Source organism: Phlebotomus argentipes, unplaced genomic scaffold, assembly GCF_947086385.1.
Source record: "Phlebotomus argentipes unplaced genomic scaffold, Phlebotomus argentipes genome assembly contig_17, whole genome shotgun sequence".
Taxonomy (NCBI): domain Eukaryota; kingdom Metazoa; phylum Arthropoda; class Insecta; order Diptera; family Psychodidae; genus Phlebotomus; species Phlebotomus argentipes.
This window is the reverse complement of record NW_026776166.1, coordinates 730,380-748,176: the sequence shown is the minus strand read 5'-3', so window position 1 is coordinate 748,176 and position 17,797 is coordinate 730,380. Positions and strand designations below refer to the sequence as shown.

General features: G+C 43.2%; 2 protein-coding genes across 2 annotated transcripts in view; one reads left to right on the top strand and one right to left on the bottom strand.

The window, feature by feature from the left end:
* Positions 1 to 608: 608 nt before the first annotated feature.
* On the bottom strand, positions 609 to 1,042 carry LOC132256780 (larval cuticle protein A2B-like). The gene is made up of 2 exons (XM_059753328.1): positions 916 to 1,042; positions 609 to 860 (listed from the first exon to the last, which is right to left on the bottom strand). The coding sequence occupies exons 1-2, from the start codon at positions 1,030 to 1,032 to the stop codon at positions 609 to 611; spliced, it is 369 nt and encodes a 122-aa protein (XP_059609311.1). The 5' UTR covers positions 1,033 to 1,042.
* Positions 1,043 to 2,536: 1,494 nt separating this feature from the next.
* Positions 2,537 to 17,797, top strand: part of LOC132256779 (SCY1-like protein 2) — a 42,901-nt gene continuing 27,640 nt past the window's right edge. The window contains exons 1-7 of the mRNA XM_059753327.1: positions 2,537 to 2,691; positions 6,783 to 7,113; positions 12,179 to 12,403; positions 15,822 to 15,959; positions 17,003 to 17,123; positions 17,183 to 17,278; positions 17,346 to 17,491. Of these exons, the coding sequence (XP_059609310.1) occupies positions 6,943 to 7,113; positions 12,179 to 12,403; positions 15,822 to 15,959; positions 17,003 to 17,123; positions 17,183 to 17,278; positions 17,346 to 17,491 (897 nt within the window). The 5' untranslated portion in view covers positions 2,537 to 2,691; positions 6,783 to 6,942. The remainder of the gene's footprint in view (positions 2,692 to 6,782; positions 7,114 to 12,178; positions 12,404 to 15,821; positions 15,960 to 17,002; positions 17,124 to 17,182; positions 17,279 to 17,345; positions 17,492 to 17,797) is intronic.

Genomic DNA, 17,797 nt, shown 5'->3' with positions numbered 1-17,797 from the left:
CCCGAAAGTCAAACGCTCACGCAAGCTTCCCGTGTATTCTGGAGAAGAATTCAATTATTCATCAGCAAAATGAAAAATCATTGGCCATTTCATAAATTATGCGCCACCTAATCATTTCCATTCGCCTCTCACTCTCGCCCTTTTAATTTTGTCCTCAGGACACACAATCTGTCTATGGCCGTGTGTAGATGGGTTGCGCCTAAACCCGAGGCGAAAGGTTGACCTTAATCACGCTTCAGCCATTTTGGGATTAGCTCGATGCCTTTTGCTATTCATAGTATTCAGTGGCGAATTGCTTCATCAAGAGCATCCGCAGGCAAACTTGGGATCATTTTCAAAAGGTTGGAAAGCAACTATTCAAAGTGATTTCTCATAACATTTTTAATCATAAGTGTGTCCCAGATTTACTAGAGAAAGGAGTAAATGAAAACTCATCATTGAAGCACAGAAAATCTTGAATGCAACGAGAAATTGCGTGAATCACAAATTGCTTGTATATTTTCCGTTTCTCAATTGGAGAATCACATTGCTGATAATTTAGGGAGGTTTTCCGAAGAGGTGGATTGTTGTCTGCAGTCGATCACGAGTCCTGACGAGTCCGGAAGGCTTTAGTTTCCGCCGCCGGCGCCTCCGCCAATGCCGTAGTGCAGCGGATGCTCGGCGTGGCCCTCGGTCTTGACGATGGCGTGGAAGCCGGTCTTGGGGTCGGACGTGTACTCCACGATGCGCTTCGTGCCGTCGGCGTCGTGCAGCCAGTAGCCGCCCTTCACCTCGTCGTGGTGGCGGTGCTCCCAGGCCTCCTTGTGGTCGCCTGTCTTGGGGTCCTTCACGCCGTACTTGTACTCGTAGCTGGGAATGTGCTGCGGAGAGAAGCCCTTAGACTCGCCCTCACAGGGATGCGGGAAACTGACTTACCCAGTCTTCCTTGATGGGATGGAAGTCGTCGTGGCGCATCGTGTGGCTGATCGGCGTCCAGGCTTCAGCGACAATGCCGGCGGCAATGAAGAGAGCGAACACGATGAGGAACTTCATTCTGCGTCTGGAGAACTGACTTTTCTTCTTTTCCTGTTGACTGCTCGAAGGCACTTGGATGACTGGATGGTTTGCACTGGTTGCCGGACAGCTTAAATACTCGCTGGCCGGCAGTGCGGTGAAGAAAGTGAACCATTCACTCAGAAAAACGATGGTCGATTGCTAAGTTGAATTATTGTGCAATTGTTATTACTGTTAAATTCTTAACCTTTTTGCATCGACAGTAGTTTTGTCATTTATCGCAAATCCCCTCCGAAACATGAAGTGAAAACTGTCAAACTGTTTCCCTATGCATTTCGTGAGCCTATCAAAGTTCCTGCAGAGCTTTTCACAGCGTAATCTGCATCAGAAACACCTGATATTGTTGCCAGGACTTTAATCAATACTCCACGGCGGACGCGCAGCGAACTTAATCTCTCGCTGCTCACCGCATTATGGAAAAGCTCAGCTTACATGGAGCTTTAGCCCTATCTGGGCTCCTCTGGCGCCCATATGTTGTGCCTGTGGCACATTCTCATGGGAGTCACAGGATTTTTCGCCATCAGATTTTATTATTTACATTCATTATTATTGTTATTAATGTGTGGGTGTGTGTGTGTGTGTGGATTTTGCATACGAAGAGAATTTATTACTTTCCTCCCCGTAAATATGGTTGCCTTTTCGGGGGCGGCACTGAACCTCACCCTTCGCGGCAGAACTTTGGGGACACACGGAGAGAATACGACAAAGAACGTGGATGGATGATGCTATTTTGAGAAACAGACCACAACTTTGTCTCTCGTGGCATTTTGAAGCCTAATTTATGCGAAAATATAATGTTTCTATCAGTCCACGCTATTGAGGGTGGTGAATTTTCCATGTAATATTTACATTTCCCCAGAGATTTTGCATTATTTCCAACGAGGAAAATGTCACACAAGCCGCCCCGGGGATGATATCAATTTCACACTGTTGCCCACGGTGCGGATTGACAAAGAGGAATTCTTTTGTGTAGACTTTTCTCTAATGTTGTGGCGTCTGCACTTTGTGCTCTGTATAGTGAAAATCCTCGTACAAATGCAAAAGTTTCCGGGCGAAATGACGAACTTTCCCATGTGATCGGCTTATGGCCCAATAAAATCCTCAATTAGGATATACATCTTGTATTATATTCGTCCACCTGGATGGGCGCTGAGGTGGGCGCCACCCCGCAGACAAGCCTGTCACAGAGCTCATTTCAATGTCATTCCACTCCCGATCCTCCCGCGAGGGTGGCTCATGGGGAAAAGTTCCTGTTGCTCCACGGCCGGCAGTCCGTCTCGCTCTGGCTGCCGCGCAGAGGCGCCGCGGGGGTGCTTCTGACGTGAGACGGGAACAGAGAACCCCACCACAGAATCCAGGGGCCGCTCGGAGATGCTTTAGTTTAGTACAGCCCCAAAAGCTCCCTCGCGGCACGCTGTTGATGTTCAGTCTGCTGCACGGTCTCCAGTCGCTCGCACGCATCTCCGCGCTCCGACCTTAGCCAAAGAAGAGACTCTCCAGCCCAGAAGCTCTCTTTCTCTCACACTGAGGGAAAAGCAGCAGCGAAAGCTCGCTCGCAGACGCATTTCCAGTCGAAGCGTCACTGGGTCTGCAACAGGTACGCGGCAGCAAGAGTGTGTGGCAATATTCTGTGTCAAGGTGAATCCGGGAGCCCAGAGACAGTCCCCAAGGAGAGAGAGAGCAAAAGCACCCCCAGACAGTGCGTGGAATTTCAAGAGTTCCGTGAAGAGTCCATCCATTTAATTACCCACCATTCGCCACGTAATTGATTACTCTTTTGGGCGAGTGTCGAAATCTGTTTTGATTCACTGCAAATTAAATTAACCGTGATACTCCGCAAAACTACCTGAAGAAAGTGGCTTCGTCCCTTCGCCAGAGGATTGCCAAAGTGATTTTTCATGACGGACTCTCTAAACTAATTTTAATCATTCTTTCAACCCTTTTGTTGTGCCCACACGAGCAGAAGGGATAATCGATATCCTCTGTCTCTGGAAAGGCATTCGAGATTTCATTTTTCCAGAGAGATTTGTGACTTTAAAGCTCTGTCAAAGCTTGCCGAGCCTAAGTGTAAAAAATTAGTCAAGGTTACAACCAACAGGGAAGCAACTATCCCTTTTTTCCATTTGGATTTAAATGTCTTTTCATCCCAATCGAAACGACAGCAAATTGCAATATTAGACACTCGCTTTCGCGATTTTAATTCTCTTCATTCCTTCAAGATGATGGAAATTTGTTTAGTGGCTCAAAGTGAGGTGTCGATAGAATATATTAATTATTTTTCTGAATATTTTATGAAAAACGAATTAGAAAGATGAAATACAGCACAATAAATCACTTTATAAAGTATTCTCAGTGGAAAGTTGGAAAATAAGTCTTTCGAAAAGATGAAAACTATGTAATGAAGAGTATGAAAAATTTGCTGAGAAAATGATTTTGGCTTCTTTGACGAGATTTTAAAACTTTTACAACCCTTCAGGCTTCTACTAAAGTTTCTTAGACAAACAGTTCGCATAATTGAAAAATAAGAGAATAATTCTGTTTAGCGCGAAAAGAAGATTGAGAGATTGAAATTCCATTTGAAAGTGTAAAACCTGAAAGAATTATTGTCAAAACTGTATATATCGTTATTTTTTCGGAAATCAAATTCCTTTTTCCCACCCTCGCACCATATTTCAACCATCAAAATTCACGAATTTATCAAGGAAAAACCTCCCTCGTCACAAAATTTCAGCGCCACACAATCAGCAATATCGAAATTCTTCACCTGATCCACGCAGGAAAGCCATTTGTGACTCTTTTTCAATGTCCCGAGAGGGTCGATGGGGCTCACAATTTGAGGTATTCCGAGCTGCGGGGGTGATAAAAATTCCACAAGTGGGGTGTGTATTCCTGACTCCTGAGAGATTTGACTTGTTGCCCCCTCAATTCATTTCCCACAAAGTGGCGCACAATTCAATTTTCACTCCAACAATGGTGATATTTTTCCTCAAATGCTCCAAAAACTCCCTAGTTTTTGGGCGAGTGGGAGAAATTCAATATTTCACAGAATTGCCTGGGCGCGATGCGTGTGTGTGTGTGTGTGCCAGAAATCAGGGTGTTTTTCTTGTGTAAGAAAAATTGTCTGTTCAGACACTTTTGGTCTCTTCCACTTTGCATGCTTCGGGCTCGCGAAATGCGCGGAGTAATTTCATTAAAACTTCCTTCAACGTCACGGGCAACCACCCGCCTAAACAATTCAATCAATTATTTGTCTAAGCTGCGCCCAGGACCGGCCGAGGGGCGGCCAGAGGAATAATATTTGCAAAAAGCGATTGAAAGATTAGCGAAAGCTTAAACGACGGACTTTGTTATCTCGTCATCTGCCTCTTCTTAATTTTCCTCTCGCAAACATGGCCCCAGCCCAAAGTGTTGGCTTTCACTCCGATGAAATTTTATATTGAGCGCCACCCCGCCCCTTCGCGGAAGGCCCAAAACTTCACGTGATGCTCTTGGCATAGGAGATTTCCCTAAAGGAAAATACCAAAAAACGTTTTGGCACTGAAGAGAGACACTTTCCGTGCTCAAGCCTGTGCAAAGTGGGATTCTGACGTACTTTAGAAAGGTTTACAGTTAGTTTTCTTTTTACTTTAGAGGGAGAAAATAAATTAGGAAGGTTTTTTTTTTCAAATGATTTCCAAGAATTTGTAAAGTAGGCGGAGAAAAGGCGTGGGTGTGGCCTAATTCAGCCAATAGAGAACTTTCTTGAGCGACATTTGAAGTTTATCGCGCTCGTTTTCAACTACCTCTGAATCTTCCATCACTCTTAATCGAACGCCATTAATTTGTTCTTCTCAGTATCTCGTGAAGACATTAACTGTGAATTTGGATAATGATGGCATGAGAGCCAAAAAAGTTTCGTCTTTCACCTCCGAGCACAAAAGCAGAGTCACTTCGCGTGTCAGTTGTGCTTCATTTTGTATTCATAAATTCCAGGACTTTCTGGAAGACTCTTTTGCTCCCCCAGCCTTTTCAGGTGGAAAAATCCATCTCAGACGAACTTTCATCTTCCACAAAATTTTCCACCATTTTTGGCGTAATTTTTTTTTTCTCCCTCCGCACGCTCGAGAGTCTTCTCGCTAAAAAGCTCTCCAACTCGCTAAGCTTCCGCAGTTAATTATTCACGGGGCTTGAGAAAGAAAAGTCAAGTCCTTGGAGAGACTTTAAGGCACTGTAGCTTTAATCACTTGTCTCGTGTGAGTGGCAATTTTACACATGCTTTCATCCACTCACACCACGAGCGCTCGCAACCTTTCAATTGAGTGGGGATGTGATAAAAAATTAAGGGCGCACATTTCCGCCGAAAGAGGTCCTTTATCTCCCCATGAGAATGCCTGCACACCTTCGGCAGGCGGCACACAATATAATCCTTCCCGGGCAATAGATTATAATCCAATATAAAATTTATTTCACCACGTTCTTCGCGGCATCGCGACGGAGGTGCCTCATAAATAAAACGATCATTTTCAATAATCAAAAATCGCTCCGCCGAAGTATTCTCGCTATTGGAATTCATTATGAGCGATAATAGAGATGTAAATTGGCGAAACGAGCTTCCGAAGCAAATTGATTTTCCACTCCCGCGCCAGCGGAAAAGCCTCCCGGGCACGCAGAAGAGGTGTCTGCTGGTGATTTGCCTGGCATTGAATAAAAAATGAAAAAAAAACACCCCCACAAAACCCAACCGAAATTGCGTGTGTGGATTCTTGCAGTGGTGATTAAATCTCTCAAATGAATTGCGCGCCCACAAATGCGATGGCATTCAGGGAATGGAATTCATCACTCTTAATGTCAATTCATCCACCCTCTCATCCGAAATGCTCCAATTGCATACACCCAGCATAAAGGGAGGATGCCGTACACTCCCGAGGGTTGATTAATTAAAATTCATGGAAATGACTGGGAGAAGCTCCCGGATGGGGGCTTTGGCTCCGCACAGGTTTCTTCACCTTTGCTCTGCAAAGTGCCACAAAGTAGCATGTCGAAGGGTTGCGTTGTGCTCTTGATTTCTCAATTAAACTGAGAGCTTTATTTGCCTATTCAGGTATACCGAGCAAGTGATTCACTTACAAATGACAGAGCTTTGGAATTATGAGTGGAAAAATGTTCTTTCTATGGGACAAATAAGACCCAATTGACACTAAAGGGTTAAGCTTCCAGTGATATCGTTGAAGATAAGCCATGAAAGTGAGCAAATATTGTGACAGTCTACAAAAGTGACAGGAAAATGTAAAAAAAACCCCTTTGTGACAGGGTTCAGAAAAATGGAAAACTTCCAGGAAAGCTCAGTAATTGTGATTGCAGAAAATTGCATAAGAAAGACTGAGAAATTTCTTTCCAATGAGAATTATCAGGAAAACAGATACATTTTTCCACCCTTTCCCTCAATGTCTCTGTCTGTCTTTCTCTCTGGGCTTTTGAAACGAGAACTGTGATGGGAAGAGAGGACAAAACGATGGCAAAGCACTCCTTCATTATACCTGGGGAGTCGCTATAATTGGATTGCTGTTGATTTTGCCAGCCGTGCGACGAAATATGAAATGTCTGCTCACATTGTAAATTAATATATCGTTCGCCATTGTGAAGAAGGGTATTTTGCTCTCTCTCTCTTTGCCTCTTAGTATTAAATTAATTAAAATTACACGACATTCGCCGGTGCAATTGCGGCGTGTTTGTGTTTTCATCGTGCAAAGGCGCTCTCGAGTGCATCGTCTGCCGTGGAGAATTGAATTTGATGATGGCGCAAGAGGATGTGCTGTGGAAATAGTGTGTGATCGTGGCGGGCGAGGGCGCTACGTGGGGGTCAAGTGGCTGGCCGGAAGGATCAGTGTTTGAGAAAACAGTTGTGATAATATGCCTGCAGCGACGATGTTCTCAAAGTTCAAAAGTGGCACAGCTGCTCCACAGAATCCAATCGACAGCAATCCCATATCGCAATATTTCGAAATTGGCCGACAAACAGCAGCAGCTGGACCGGAATTGGTGTGGAAAATATATGAGGCTTACAAGAAATCCGACGGCAAGGTAATTTCAATTTCAATCCCATTTCCATTCAGCCACACCTCCAGTGCCCGCCCCAAAGCCGCAAAACTTTGAAGGCACCAATTTATTTCTTCACGCCACCGTAAATATTTGGAATGTGTATTTTACTTTTATGCCTTCGCCGTGTCTATTTTTTTCTCCTTCTGTGCTCTCCATTAAAAAAGGAAAAAGGAAAAAGAACGAGGAAGCGCAACTCCCCAAACGGAGCCGGACTATTAATCCACGCCAAGTCAATAACCGAATCACGCCAAATGGAAGTCACTGACAATCCTTTTTGCCCTGCAAATTCATCATCATTTGCAATAATTGAAATGTTCATATACATAATTCATTTCGTCATTTCCATCGTTCGCCATCATGGATTCTGTTTCATTGAACTTCACTCACTTTCGCATCACTGAATATTTCAGTGAATTTTGCATAATTAAAAAAAAATCAGTCGAAACGTTTATTGGTTCATTTTAATTACAAAATTTCATATAAGCAGATATAAATTGGTTGCACACGGAACTTTGATGTTTTCCCCTCAAGATCATTCGATATTAGAGTCAAAGATTGCGCCTTCGCTTGGTAAGATCTCAGTATTTCATCGATTTCGCATACGAAATGTCGTATCTGAGCAGATACATGACCTTTGATTCTGAAACCGATAAAAATATATCATCTCAGCTTGACTTGGCTCAGGTTAAGCTGCGTTTAAGGATTTTGAAAGCAACCCTGTTGCGAAACCCAGCGCTTTTTGTTGTTCAAAATGTCGATGATTTTTGCAAAATAAATTGAGAAAAGCATAGCGTTTGCTTATCTACATTTTTATTGCGAGTGTTCCGTGATAAAACGCAGCCTAAAGCCTTCATCACCTCTGTTTTCATGCATGGCATTCATGCAATAAATTTGCAACAATACTTTAGTAATTTTCAATAGGCATCCCACGAGTGAACAAAGCGCGAGGGTGGTTTTTATACTGTATGGCGGAATGTACAACTTTGCGTCAACAAAGGCCCGCTCGTGGGTGGGGAGGGTGTTCCCCATTTTGCCTTTCACCTGGAAACCAGGGACGTACAATGGAGTGGTTAATTGTACGTTGAGTTTCTCAATTCAGTGACGCCGTGAGTTTATCACACGTAATAGCAGCTCTCCATTGAAGAGGAGCACTTTTATCTATATATTGACTCAATTTCAGGATGGAAATTCCGCCCCTCGAGGGGACGAAATCTTATTTACTCCTCTCATGTTGGCTGTTATTTACACAATAGGCACATGAAACACCTCATAAATAATTGATTCAGTGCGCCTTTTCTTTCATAGCGAAATCCAATATTTCTCTGCTTTCCTGCCTTCTGAGCGGCGCGTGGGCGGATGAAAGGAAGCGTGCAATGGGAAGGAAAATCCTTCCGTCGGACACTGGGCGCAATTAAATGACCGTGACACATTTTCCGCACATCAATTGCCGATTTCTCAGGCGAGCAAAGATGCCCAACGTTGGAGACTTCATCCAACTGGCGAGCGGCAATTCAAACTGTTGCGCATCATTGATTTCCACCCCCCCTAAAAACGGGCGGCAAACACACACAGAAGGCAAAGCCATCGCCGAGCGATTATCGGCGGGAAAAATTCAATTTTGGCTCCATTCCAGGGACGAAAATACGGCAAAGCGCCGCAGAGAGTGAATTTAATTTAATCACATATTGATTTTAATCGAATGTGAAAATCAGAAAAGCTGTCAATTGCTGCACAACATTCAACAGTTACACTCCAATTTAATGACTCGCTCACGCTACATTTGGCGCAAATTTTCCACACTCTGTGCAGCAATATTTGCCATTGCCAGCAAAAGCGACACGGCGAATTAATCTTCTGCAAGGAACATGCAGCAAATCCTTTGCATTTCAGCTCCTTCCACCATGCGATTCGAGGGGGAAAATTGCTTATCGATTGAGCATGATTTTCAATTGAAGTTTCTTAACCAAAGCCATAAGTTAGAAATTTCTGAGGGCTCTCGAATCCACTTTATACAATTTCATTAATAAAGTTAAAATTGAAAGGTGTTGCATCTGATGCCAAAGCGGATTTTCTTCTTTAGTTGAATACCAATCTTGATACGAATTGAAATGCAACAAGGAGATGAATAATTATGGAAATTTATGGCTCCAAAGTACCAATTAGAAATGTGACAAAGCACATTGTATAGTTAAACAAGCAAATCCTTTGTTTACCATTTAAACGGTCATAACAGAGCATAAAGACACCTTCCAGTCAATGCGAAAGCTCGGAAAGCTCGTATTTCAGCTCAATTCTGCTAAATTTTAAGCAGATCTTAAACAAAGAGGTGAAAAATGAGAAAATATTCGATCTGTTAATGTGAATGACAATATTAAATTCTCATCTCTGGGGCTCAGCTGACCGACAGTGAAGGACAGAATGTCATTCGTCACGGCAATCTAATTAGATTATTACGCACAAACCTCTCCATAACATCTGGGTGAGCTTTTTTTTTATTTTTCACGCAGTGTTGTCGAATCAATTATTCAATTCTTATGGCTCGTGCAGAGGGAAAAACTCATCCGGAACAGCTTCCAAGACACAAACGAGTGTCGTGGCATTATTTGTGGATGGCATGAAAAATATTTCGGGATTAAGAGGCCTCGTCATGGGTGCGAATTAATAATAAATGGCCGGATAATATGTTCACAGGGATAAATGGCTCTTTGGGGGCATGCTAGGCCATTCGCAGTTGAGGTGAGCTGAATTTGCCGCCTCTGCGGAAGCAATACCACTTGGAGTTAATTTAATTTCATTCTCTCGAGCCGGGGAAAAAATCACTCCTTCACGGCGGCATGACTTGGCGCTTTATGCTCGAGCTTCAGTCCATTGCAATGGCACTTCTTCTCACCGGGAGTCCTGAGCAATTGTGTCTGACGTGGGGGCTTTTTTGCGTGATCCCACGAGACTCGGCGTAACTCATGCTGAGTGGCATGAGAGGCGAAGGAATGCCATGCGGAAGACTGTGTCAAATAAACTTCCCTCGAGGCTCTCTGGAGTGGTTTAATGGCGAAGGTGATAAAACACAATGAAACTTCTCCCTTTGTCCAATTAATTAGTCTGTAATTAGAATTATTCTGCACACAGGCAAGTGGCTGTGAATTTCTGGTGACCTCCTTTGCCGCCCCTTTTTTCGTGGCGCCGAGCCATTTATTGAGGAGCCGCGAAGGTGTGTCTTATCACTTCCATATCGTGTCAGTGGGAAATTCTATTCCATCCTCAAACACTAATTTGATTTGCTACATTATTTGAAATTTAGATTACTCACGAAATATCGTGATGTTGCAAAAGGCGCCGTAACTTCGCTCTTTTTCGGTCAAAGCTCTCGCGAGCTCCGCCCTTTCGCGCCGCGATTGCATCCAAAGTGGAGTTTAAGGTGTTGTTTATATGCAACAAGACGATTGTAGGTTAGGGAAAGAAATATTCATACTCTATGTTGAACATCTTTAATAAAAAATAGCAATCGAAATTATCTCTCAGCGCGATAATTGCAAACAAATTCATTGCCCTATTTTACAAGTTTTATAGCATGTCTTGCTGTGGAATCTTGCTGTGGAATGCATGGAAATTCATTTACTGGAATTTTCAATTGAAATTTCACAGCATTTTGTATATAATTACATCAACCAGAGAGCAAAATATTTGCTGACCTTCTGAGAAATAGCATAATTTGGAATTTGTGCAATTTGCACAAAAAATTACCGTGTGCAGCATCGAAATTGCTCACTCGACTGGCACAAAAATACCTTTGCAACATGGTTGATGGGAAAAAAAAATAGATGAGGCAATGCGGATTTCCCCGTCAATTTTCTCCGCTCAAATTGATATAAATTAAAATTTTAATAGGGTTTGCCCAGCATTAATATTCAAGCGGATTTGACCGTTTGTTTAGCGGAGAAACTCCGAGTTCTCTCATCACTAATGCACAAGGCTTTCAAGAGCGCACTCATTAAGTAATTACCTTTTCCACACATTGATATCATTTCAAAAGGAGTGCAAATTATGAGCTTTTCGTGCTCAAACAGACTTCATTATATATCGTCGTTATTTATTTAAAGTCGCGTCTGACTATTTAAAAAACAACCCGTGCATTAATTATTGAGTGGGAGGAAAAGTTAGTGAGCTCTGCCCGATGTTTTCACTAATGAAATTTATCTCAGGAGAATTTTCCCCCCTCCCGGAAGTGCCCGAAATTGCGTCGCCCGTGAACTTTTCCATCACGCGACGCTCCTGATAAGATAGCGTGAAGTGGGGTAAAGTAGGTCATCACTGTAGCTCAATGTATTCACATAACTTGTTGCTGATCGATGGCCTCGTGGGTGGAGCATGAGAGAAATCCCCGAGGCATCCAGGGGAGGCATTTCGGTGTGGGCGGATGGATTTTTCAAACACCCGTGGGCGCTCATAAACTTCCATGTTATTTCCAAATAGACAAGAGCACCTCGTCCTCCCATCAATAGCTGGCTGATATTCTCGCTGGCAGAAAGTGAGATTCCCTCCTGCAAACTTTGCATTTTCCCCACCCCGGAGAACTTTGACCTCAGACGGAGTGGGCGAACTCGATGTAATTAGCACTAAAATAATTGTTTGTCGCATGCAAATAGAATGGGGAAGTGGAGGCAATTGGGTTGATCCACCACTTGTTGAGTGCCACGCAATGAAAATGCTCACAAAAAGCCATGGAGAGCGACACTTGAGTTCATTTTCACCTCCAAGAGGACAACAATTCTGTCCATCATTCACCACTTTGCCCGAAATTAGACCCATTAGCGCCACAAAAGCTAGTAATTTTTGTCCTTTGTCATCCGTGGTCACGTCATGGCTCATCTTCGGCCGAATTTCAGTGCATTTACCGCACTTATTGAGCTTCCAATACTGAATGGTTTGAATTTCGCATGGCCAAAGGGTGTATAATTGGGATGCCTGGCTGAATGGGGATGCAATATAATCGAAGAGTGGAGCAATTGAAGTGCACCTAATTGGCTGTTATTGGATATTCTCGTTGCAGGAGTGCTCAATATTCCTGTTTGAGAAGCGATGTGCGGAGAAGCTGCACAAGCCGAAGCGCAAGGAGACGGTCACGGAGCTTCTGCGGGCCTCCGTAAAGCAACTGGAGCGATATCGCCATCCGAAGATGCTGCAAGTCATCCATCCTGTGGAGGAGTGTGGCGACACATTGGCCTTCGCCACCGAACCAATACTCGCCAGTTTGGCCAATGTGCTGGCTTTTCAGGTGAGATCAACCACCCATTCATCTCAATAACCCCCCGCCCAAGTGAAAGCTCAGGTGCGCCGCACACCAAAAGCTCTCACAGCGGGCAAAACTTCCGCTGGCCCTCATTGACAATCCACCCCCACAGCGCAGTGAATGAAGTAGCTGACATAAAAAATAAATTAACCCAGATGGTAATAAAAAAGAAAAAGTATTTGAAACTTTCTCCGGGGGGTGGAGAAGGAGCTAAAAGGAGCATTGACAACAGGCAAACTTTTCGCATCATCCCCCAAAGTCAATTTGCCCATCATCGGAGAGATTCCCCAACGTTTTTCTTCCATTCAACTCCCCAGTGATCTCGCTTTTTGCGCCACTCTCTCTCTGGAATCCTCCCCTAATTCACACTTAGCAGGACCGCCGATCCCGCATCGACGCGGGGGCGCTCAATTGGCAGCAAAAGGGTGGAAAGTGCGCGAGAAAGAGAGATGCGCGTGATAATTGAATGAAAATGCTCAGCAAATTGTCCAAAATACTCCTAAACACAAGAAATAAGATCAAAAACACAGAAAATACTACACAATATTGGTGTCAGAAGTGGGATAGATCATGAGAAAGTCTTCCAATGAAGCTGCAATGTCGCAATTAATCTGAATCTCCTCATGTTCATTTCTCTCTAATGTTGTCATCTTATTAGACTCATTTGATTCAGCGTTGTCTTCTGTACTCTTCTTTCAGTCCTCTCTAAATTACTTCTCTCTCTCTTGTTATTCTTGGTATAATTTCACGCTCCGCAATTTGAAACTTGACTCAAGATATGTTGGAAAAGATCGTATTGAGTCTCACGAAATCATTATATTATCCACCCCTGACTGGTCTTTGACGATAGACTCACCACCATCTTCGCAGTATTAAGCGATTTTGTGTGTTTCAGCGAAAGAAATTGACACTGGGCGGAAAAAGTTATGACAACATTTGAGAAATCTACATACAGAGAAACCATAGAATGTTTTGGGGTGGTGAAAATTTCAGCTGTGCAGAACAGCAACTTTACATTCCCAAATGGCACCGCCGATGGCGCTTGTTTTTCCTCCATCAAATGATGAAGAAAAATGTCTCTGAGGGTGGCAAAACTAATTCATGACTGTAAAATGTGTTCACCCACGCGCACCACCCCAATATAGAAAAGTTTCGCCAAAGTGGAAAAGTTAACTTATTAATGTGAGTCTTTCTCTAGTTTATTTTTCGTGTGTAAAGTGCTGGTCGTTTTTTTTTGTCGCCCTCTGCGTGAATCATTAGAATGACTGTTTGCAAATCCCATAGAACTGCTCAAACACACACACACACCCGCATGCTGAGGAAGAGCAAACAATAAACATTGCCCCCGTCCCTTCGGTGCAGATACTTTTGTAATTAAACGAGACACGTAACAAACACAAAACGGAGTGTAATTAGCTTCTCCATCTGTCCCAAAATGTGTGTGTGTGAACACAGAATTTCTTGGCAATTCCGTCAGGAGCTCAGTCACCTGGAAAGCCCCGAGGAATTGAGGCAATGTCGATGGGAATGTTCCTGGTGAAAATATCAGAAATTTTATGCACATTCGTGCTTAAACGCCGGGAACGCTCGGTTCTCGACTTGAAACATTTCCACTCACGGCGCGAATCCTAATTAACCCATCTCGATTTCTTGCGTATCAAATATCTCGTCAAGTGTATTTCAAGAAGCAAATACTTTTCCACCCACATTGAAATTGATACGCACTCACATCTGCACGCCTCCACTCGGAATAGCTCATCAATCTCTCTATTTGCTTTCGTCAAAATAATATGAATACGTCGTCGGCGAAGTTGATATTCTCCCGCCAAGGGCGGCAATGGTGTGGGTGGCACTTGAGAACATCCAACAAATCACTGCACTTCCAAAGCCCTTTTCCAACCCACGCGCCTTTGCTGGCTTTATGGTCAAAGCTCAGGGTGTGGTGAAGTCTCTTAATGTGTCCCCCCGCAGAAGTCTATCAGCGCTGGGAAATCGCTTTTCACGACTCAATAAAAGAAAATCCCTCACCCAGGACAATGAGGCGAACCCCGGAGAGATAAGACTTGATGAGCTCACCTGACAAACACAGGCGCTTCATGTCTGAAAGCCCGCACTAAATAAATGCCATTAACTTTCTCACCGACTAAAGTACCTGCATTTAAAGGGCTTTTAAGCTGAGGCGGTGGAAAGTTTTACCGTCGGATTTATTATGTGTCTTACAATAAAGCGATAATGTACTCAAGTTTCTGCATCAATTTTTTACCTAATTAATTGATAATTGCACAAGGAGCTTTCCATTCATGCAAAACTTTCCCACCGGAGGGAAAAGCTATTGCCCTCTCCGCCCTCAAATGCTATTAAGCGGATGAGTTTCGGAGAAGTTTCCCATCATCTCCCGGTGTCGTGGCTTTTCAGAACAGCTCAAACGGAGGAGTGAAATCTTCAAGTTTATGAAATGTTAAGCGATTGAATTATGCGATGCGAGAATCTCTCAGATTCATGCCAAACTATAAACATCAACAATGAACTTTTCAAATAGTTTTCAAAATTTTATTAACATCAAATGTACGATGTTCTGGTGGGAGAAGACCTCACATCTGCCAAAGAGAGAGAGAGAACTACATAAAGCAATTGTTCAGCAAGTTTATTGTTAGAGTGGAGGTTCTAAAAAATTGCACATCTTGCATCTCGAGGACAAACTTCTTGGCAAAGCACTCGCTCAACTGTTGCGCGAAACTATCTCACGAGCGAATGAATGAGCTACTCTCCCTCTCTCTCCCTCTGTTGCAGAAATCAAATTTAGATTCCCCTTTTGGAAAGGAAAATGGAATTGAGAATATGTATTCCGTCTGAGTTCAAAATCTATCCGGAGAAAATCCAACAGGAGTGAAAATCCTCAGTAGAGGATCAATAGTATATCAAGTTATGTCGTTGCTTTCATCGCCCATTGCTGTAAATTCAGTTTATCCACTGTGAGGCAAAGGAAGGTGAAGATTTTTCTTAAGGTCTTCTTGCAAAACGAACACGATAAAATTTGTTGATAAATTTAAGTGTTCAATAAGGTTTTATTACCAAAAAGATACCATAAACGTTGTGTATTCCACTTATTACAACACCCCGAAAAGGTCACGATAAAATACAATTTTGCAGATACGTCAGTGGGTGATGCATGCGACCACAGGTTACAAGAATAGATTAAAATTGTGTAAATCTTCAAATTCACCCTTCGCCCCCCGCGCCCTGAAAAACAGATTTAACGTGCTTCTGAGAGACTAAGCAGGAGGGAGAAAATTGGGGTGGTTTAGGGCCAATTGATAGGAATCAGCAATACCGAGGGCGTGTATACTTCTTATGTGATGATAATAAAATTCCCAAACCATCTCTCTTCCCTCTCTCTGTCCAGGAGTCGGGCGGCGGCATCACGGGACCACCGAGCACTGGAGCCTCGCAGGTCACCCCACCGCCGGGTGCAGCACCAAAAGCCCCGCACGCCAAGGAGTATCGATTTCTCGATATTGAACTGAAATATGGAATATTACAGGTAACATTTTCCATCTCACATGGCAATTTTGATCGCCCAAGTCCGTACATGCTAACGCAATAAAAGTCAATTCAAAGGAAGACTACAAATCCCAATATCGCCACCCAAATCCTCGCCCGACGCTCGCCCCATCGTAAATTTATATAAATGGCATCGGATATTTGTGTGATTACCTTAAGTGCTCACAGGCTGTGATGAGATACACAAAATCGATAGGAAATTACACACTCTGGATCGACAGACAACAATTATCGCGCCACCGCGACTTTCTCACTCAGAGATTTTAACTGATTGAAAAATGTCACAATCGAGTGTAAGTTCGAGAGCGAACAACACCCTCGTCGCGAAGTTCCTCCAGCCACAACTTTTAGTCATTTGACATGGCAAAATTGAGTGTGGCACAGAGTTGAGGGGAAAACTTTCGGCAAAGTTGATTAAGTGTGTTTGTCTTAGAGAATCAACTAAATCAAAATGTGGCGGAAAATTAGCGACTTGCGATAAATGCCGCTTTACACTGACTCTCACATTAAAGTGATGTGCTCAAGAGGGGAATTTACGAGGTGGCAACACTTTAGCGTATTATTTCAATCTCAAAATTGCAATTGAAAAGAGGAATAAGTGTGGAAAACTTGTGGAAATGTGCAGACAATAGTCTTTGTGGGGACTTAAACTTGTCTGTGGGCGGAGTTTCCGGATGGGCGGAGCTTAATAACCTCAGTGATGAAGCATCTGAAGAGTCCTAAATCCCAGCCGAGCTCAGAGACATGTGACAAAGGCGCTGCCACAACTTTCCGTGGCATCTTCTCACAGGGAGGAAATTGGCAAGAAACCCGGGGTGTTTTGTGGGTGTGAAATTTAAAATGAATCGTCAACCTGGAGTGTCCCTAATCCTCAATTTCATCCCCACATACCAATTATTATTCCACGTAGGATGAAAAGTTGTGGCCACTGAAGCCTTAGATAGTGAGAAAAGGATTTCTTCTGAGTGATGTGCTGAATTTAAAACGCTCTCTAAACATACATATATATATATATATTTCCAGATCATCGAGGCCTTGTCATTTCTTCACTATTCTGGCCATGTGATACACAAAAATGTCTGTCCCTCATCAATTCTGGTGACAAAGAAGGGAACGTGGAAGTTGGCGGGCCTGGAGTTCATTGGTGAGTTTGTGACTGTGCAAGAAGTTCAATGGACAATCTGAGCGCCTTTTCACTTGCAGAGCACGTCACTGAGTCAGATGCAGTTGAACCGATTATTTGTCAACCGTGGAGTTCGAGGCAGTCGAAGATGATGCAGCCAAATCTGGACTTTATGGGTGAGAGAGTTGTGAAGGAGCATCTCAAGTGGAGAAGTGAATTGAACGTGATTAACCCCTTTTGCAGCTCCTGAAATTCAAATCCGCTCAAGTTGCAGCATTCTCAGTGATATGTTCTCATTAGGAATGGTGATTTGTGCAATATTCAATCACGGTCGACCACTAATTCAAGCAAATAACTCCACTTCAGCGTATTTAAAGCAATTAGAACTGGTGAGTGAAAATCACATAATATTATCGATATCCACTGAGCATTAATTCCCCATTGAGCTCCACAAATTAAATCAATCCTATATTCGAATGGCTCTGCTCGTCAATGTGCAAATCGCATCAGCAAAATTTCATATAATAGCATTTCATGGAAAATCCTTGATGAGGATCTAGCTAGAAAAGAAAGTCATTAACGAGGAAATTCGCATTGTAAGTCATGCAGTTTGGCAAATGGAGTTCTCTGAGTGAAATTAGTTCACAGTTTTACGATTATCCTCACAACTTATTAAAACCATTAATGGCCACTAA

Bases quoted from the DNA above. Each gene is read 5' to 3' on its own strand.
- LOC132256780 (XM_059753328.1), bottom strand. From the start codon at position 1,032: ATGAAGTTCCTCATCGTGTTCGCTCTCTTCATTGCCGCCGGCATTGTC. The intron at 861-915 runs GTAAGTCAGTTT...TTCTCTCCGCAG, and splicing joins ATCCCATCAAGGAAGACTGG to CACATTCCCAGCTACGAGTA.